The sequence below is a fragment of the Cavia porcellus genome, unplaced genomic scaffold, assembly GCF_034190915.1.
Source record: "Cavia porcellus strain 051 isolate PalLab524CR breed Dunkin Hartley unplaced genomic scaffold, mCavPor4.1 scaffold_10, whole genome shotgun sequence".
Lineage (NCBI taxonomy): Eukaryota > Metazoa > Chordata > Mammalia > Rodentia > Caviidae > Cavia > Cavia porcellus.
In genome coordinates this window covers 61,671,631-61,677,630 of record NW_026947493.1, presented here as the reverse complement: position 1 = coordinate 61,677,630, position 6,000 = coordinate 61,671,631, and the positions used below count along the sequence as shown (strand labels likewise).

Here is a 6,000-nt window from a genome sequence, read left to right as displayed (position 1 = left end):
TTTTTGTTAAAAATATAATTTTAGTAAAATGATGGCCTGTCACGTGACACCCTTGGACAAAAAAACAGTGTGCCATCCAGATGAAGCCGGCTCTCTGATCCGGAATGCCAAAACCATGTTCTCCTTTTGTGCTACCCTGACTGGACATCCAGAGGTAAGGAGGTTTCCCAGTATCGCCAGTTGTTCTCTTTGTAACTCAGTCGGCCCCACATGTTAGACAAAAATTACAAAGGTTTGAGAGGTTTAAGAAAATGCCCCTCAGCCAGTTAATAGAGATAGCACAAAAAGGTCTTTAAAAACTAAAAAATTTACAAAAAGATAGCCAAGGTGTTATAAAAAAAAAAAAAAAAAAACTTTAAAAAACAGACGAGAGTTTCTAGGGACAATTGGATACTGTAGGCTAAATTTTACTAAAAAGCTTGCCTCTATATGACTCCCATAAGGGAGAAACTCAAAATTCGCTGAACTGGACTGATAAATATAAACAGGCCTTCCAACAGCTCAAGCAGGCCTTGACAGAGGCCCCAGCCCTGGGACTCCCTGACGTTACCAAGCCTTTCACCTTGTTCATAGATAAACTCAGGGACATTGCCAAAGGAGTCCTAACTCAGGACATTGGCCCTTAAAAGAGGCCCATAGCCTACCTCTCCAAAAGACTTAATCCAGTAACAGGAGTATGGCCCCCTGCCTAAAAATACTAGCTACTGTGACAATGCTACTTAAGGAGACAAAGAAACTCGCTTTAGGCAAGTGATTTCTGTGGTAACCTCTCACAGTTTAGAGACTCTTATCAAAACCCCTCCTAAAAAAAGGCTCTCCAATGCCAGAATTCTACTGTCAAGCCCTGCTTCTAGACCCAGAGTCAGTGATATTCAAGACTTCTTCAGCTTTAAACCCAGCCACCCTTATGCCTGATGATGACCTGGAGGAACAAAGGACACCTCTCCATGAGTGTGCTGACATCCTCAAACTACAGCGGAACCTACAGGCTGATCTTACTGACCAGCTTTTAAAAAATGCCGACAACTGTTCGATGGAAGCAGCTTCATCCAAAACGGCAGAGACAGATGAGTGGCCGGGACAGCAGTGACCACCAAAAAGAAGGTACTCTGGGTTAAAGGGTTAGAGCCTGGCACCTCTGCCCAAAAGGCGGAGCTCATTGCTTTGACTGATGTACTAAAACTAGCCACAAAAAAGAGGGTAAACATCTATACTGATAGTAAATATGCTTTTGCTACTATACATATACATAGAGCCATCTATTAAGAGCGAGGTCTCTTAACCTTGGCCAGAGCTAAGATTAAAAAAAAAAAAAAAAGAGGACTCCACAAATCCTAAATTTGCTGACAGCAGTCTGGCTGTCAGCAGATTACTGCTATTCACCTGAGGAAACAATTTGACAGATCAGGCCGCTGAAAGAGTAACAATCACATGAGAGAGGCCAGCCAAAAAAGTAACTGCTCTGATGCGAGTCCCCCCGACCTTATCAGAACCAGTCTACACAAAAAAAGACTACACTGGTTGTTGTGAGCCATCTAACGGATTCCAGTCCCTGTGACTAAAAGACAAGTACAAAATTTCTAAGAGCCACAGGACTGATCCAGAGTTTGGGACCCTGGCAGAGGCCTGTTGTCTACCTTTCCAAGAGACTTGGTTCTGTGGCAACCAGATGGCCACCCTGTCTGCGGTGATTTCTTCAATGGCCCCCTCATAAAGGAGGCTTAAAAATTGACTTTTGGACACAAACTCTTAATTGTTTCCTCCTATTCACTGGAGACTCTCATCAAGGTCCCACCAGACTGATGAATGTCTAATTTCGGAGCCATACATTATCAGGCACTATTTCTGGAAACAGCAGCTTCAAACTCGGCTACTTTGCTGCCTGAGGATGACCCCTGGTTGCCTCATTGATCACCTCACGGAACATCGACCTTATCTAGTTGATAAGCTACTGTCTACAGTTCCATCCTACTTCTCTGATGAAAACAGTTATGTCTCTCAAGAGCCCATTTACACTTAAAAAGACCAACATCTGACAGCTCAGCTTCCAAGAGATTCCGGGGGCTAATATCAAGCTAGCCCAGTCTGTGAGCTTCAGATGCCCTCAGTGCCAATTGATAAATCTAAAAGTACTACAACAAATAAAAACCACTGGTTATCGTGGGACTATGCCTAAAAACACTAAAAAATAGATTTTACAAAAATAAAAAGCCTAAACTTCAAAAATATAAGTGTTTTCTACTTAGTCTGAGTCAGCTCTGATAACAGTTTCTCTGATTTGGTCTCCCTTTTTATCCGTGGGGTCCAACAATGGCCTGGCTTTTATAGCCTAGTAACTCAAATTAACCTAAGCTTTACAGATCAATTAAAAAAAAAAACTCAATTGGGCTTACCAGCCTCAGAGTTCAGGAGAGGTAAAAAGATAAGTTAGATTTTAAAGACTATAATTACTAATGGCCTTAAAAACTGGCAAAAACTGGGTGAGTCTCTTTTCCTTCTGCCCCTTTACATGCGTGATACACCCCCTATGTTACAGATATTTCCTCTTTTGAGGTTTTATGTGAGGTTTCTAAAAATTAGCTAATTTAACTAATCAAGATCTTATTAAGTCTCCCCAGACTTTTCAGCTAGCTGTGACTTCCATCCACTGGTTACTTCGCTGCTGCCCACTGCAGCTAAAGAGCCTAGACACCTGGACAAGCGACCTCACCGTAAATCTCTTGAGAGCGACCTCACCGTAAATCTCTTAAGCCGCAATAGATTGTCAAAATAGCTAAAAGCCTGCCTAAATTCAACGTTCCCAATGCAGACAAGTCCCAACTTCAAAAGACCGTCAGCCTACAAATAAGTAAACTGTCATTTCTACCAAAGACACTTTAAAGCTTAAGATTGTCTAATATAACTGATAATTTTGTGTTCTCCTCCTTTATAGAGACCCCAAAGAGGCCTCTGTCTGACTTAAAAATTGTTACTTGTATGATAAAACAAAGTAAATTTAAATGTTGGTTTTCTTTCTCCTTTTGGTTAACAGCTTTAATGACAACTACAAGACCTTTGTTAATCCTCCTACTGGGCCTTATGTTGTAAACAAGTTGATAAACTATGTCAACGTTCTTAAAAGCTTGTGATTTTAAAGACACATACAAGGTTATAAACAGATGCAATAAAAAAGCTAAGAAAAAAAATTAAATCTCAAGAGCCCCCTTCAAATAAAGCCAAAATGTTCTCCTTCTGGAAATCAATCCTGCCCTATATTCTCCCTTTACTGGGACCCCTGGCTGGATTCATTATAGTCATGGCTATAGCCCCTTACCTCATTAACCGAGTAACCCAGTTTGTGAGGGCTCAGATCTCTCAAGTAAAGGTTATGATGCTACGTCAACAGTACGACCCCTTACCAATACAGGACCTTTAAGGTTAAAAGTCATCAAAAAAGAAAAGGGGGGAATGTGAGAGTTGACCCCCCTGCTATAACCCCCTCCCCAGAGCGGGGAATGAAAGGGTTAACTCCCTAACTCCCCAGAGCGGGGAATAAAAGGGTTAACTCCCTAACTCCCCAGAGCTATCAGAGCAGAGCAGAAAGAAATGCCTAACTCCCCAGAGCTATCAGAGCAGAGGAAAAAAAAAGAAAAAATGCACCTGCAAGGTTGTTCTGTCTCAAGGAGATAAGTAAGACAAGTAACTGTTCTGTTCTGGGCACATAGTGACTGGGCTAGTCTCCATGGTTACTCAACCCCAAACCCCTCCAATCAACTTCTGCCAAGTCCTATCCTGCTCAAAATTAACCAATGCAATCTGCTTCTGTAAATTCGCTTGCCTCCCTGCGCCCTTAAAAACCCTACACAATTCCCCTTCGGGGCCCCTCCGCACTTGTTTGCCTGGGGGACCCCATGCGCATGGAAATAAACTTTTTTCCCTCACCAAGAATTGAGTCCTTGGGGTCTCTTTCCCTGCGGCGTCGGCCCTAACACCCTCACCCATGATAATTGCCACAAATTTTTCCTTTTCCACCCTTTACCCAGTGCTCGACATTCTTCAATTATACAAGGAATGACATTTTAAAGATTGTACTGCTTAAGTACTATGCATTTTTTCCTGATACAAAATTGCATATTTTATTTTAATATTTCTACTATTTCTAAGCACAAATATCAGTGGCTACATATACATTATTTTATTACTCGTAAAGCTCTAAGATTTCTGAAGAAGGCTTACAGTCTAAAAGCCATGGATTTTCATGTACACTTGTGCCTTATTCTATATTGAGTATAGTACATATTTGGCATAAACCAAAAGAAAAGGGCAATAACCTTAAACATAGAAACTAAGTGATGTCTAAGAACAGATGAGATGGTTGCTTTTAATAGTAAATTGGGGAGATTTTAGTACTTGCAGGTCAAAATCTTTTGAAATATTGCTAATATAAACCCAAAATAACATATTTGAGTCTGAATATTACATGAAAGGGAGATTAATATATGTTTGTGTATGTAATCCCTCTAAGTCACACACACTCACCTGAGTTGCATCAAGTTGCCTATAAAATACATTCATTGTTTTCAAATCTTACCCAATAAAATGATGTAAGAATTAAATGACAATTTATGCATTTACCGAATATGTCTTTGTCTTCAATTATTCCAATTTCAACATCCTTGCCAGCAATGATTGTACAGGAGAATGGAACTTGAAGAAGAACACTAATCTCACCGAATGATTCCTTCTCTTTGAGTTTTCCCATGTAAACAAGTTTTTGAGTTTTCTTCTGCAAAACACACAGATAGATGATGAATGAGAGAACTTGCACAAACTGAATAAGTAATTATGTGATGAGAATCAAACTCAGAACCTTGTGCTTGCTAGGCAGGCAGTGTGCCACTCAGTTATATCCCTGGCTTATGTACTGTTATCATAATACATTTAATTATTTATAAATCACTTCTATGTAAATTAGATTATAAATTTCATTCAAATAACCAAAAATACATACTTATATTTGTGTTTATATCAGGACAACAGCAAACTCATAGAAGCATCACTATATTTAAAGTGAAAATATTAGGAGCCTTTAGAAAAGTACCTAGTGGAGTTTTGCCCCAGAGAAACAGTTGAATCCCCGAACTGAAAAATCCAATCAGTATTAAAGTAAAGACAATTCTGGGGAGTAGAAATACGTAAAAACAGCATGTAGTCTTCAACCTATGAAGCTGACAGGAATTTGAAAGTGTAGAATCTACCAACTAAAATGATAAATCTTTACATTTCATAGAAGTGGTACACAAGAAAAGTCAGTCTGCACATTTTTTGAATGTTATTGATTGTTGATCAGGAAAGATTATCACAATGCTTACATTTCTGTATCTTACAACATAATAGAAATAATACCTAACCAAAACATCGGGAATAAATGTATTGAAATTCACACACACACACACACACACACACACACACACACACAACTATTGTTCAGTAAGTCCTGGAAAAGATATTTAGGATTTCTTATTTATTAGTGGATTGATTATTAGGAAAAAGACACAAATTTACACTTACTACTTTTTTTGGTGACAGCTTCACCAGTCCTACAATACTTCTATAAATTTTACAGTATCCATGATTAACATAAGCCACAAAAGAAATGATGTGTCCGCTCTCCACTATCACTAAAATAAAAAGAGAGGTCATCATTTTACATTTTTCTTTCAGAAATTGTTTTAGGTATTTTGACAGTAAATGTTAGCATACTTCCTTCCATAATGATTCTTACTAAATTTCTTAATGCATGCTAGCGTATAGACAATACCTATTTACTGTAAAATTTTTAAAAATTAATTCTGGTATTGGCACTTGTAAGTTGAAACGTAAATAAACATTCACAAGATTTAGCAATAAAATCAGTTTGTGCTGGTAACTGGTAGGGGAGAAGAAAGAGTATGAAAGAAGTTTTCATTGGTAGCATTATAGTTGATTTACATGGTGTAAATACTTCTGCCATTGCTCATT

The 6,000-nt window shown here is 38.7% G+C and overlaps 1 protein-coding gene across 1 annotated transcript in view; it reads right to left on the bottom strand.

Moving 5' to 3' along the window:
- Positions 1 to 3,973: 3,973 nt before the first annotated feature.
- Cnbd1 (cyclic nucleotide binding domain containing 1) overlaps positions 3,974 to 6,000 on the bottom strand; it is a 349,396-nt gene continuing 347,369 nt past the window's right edge. Inside the window, exons 9-11 of the mRNA XM_063256859.1 lie at positions 5,551 to 5,660; positions 4,571 to 4,765; positions 3,974 to 4,033 (exon numbers count right to left, since the gene is read on the bottom strand). Coding sequence (XP_063112929.1) covers positions 3,974 to 4,033; positions 4,571 to 4,765; positions 5,551 to 5,660 — 365 coding nt within the window. The remainder of the gene's footprint in view (positions 4,034 to 4,570; positions 4,766 to 5,550; positions 5,661 to 6,000) is intronic.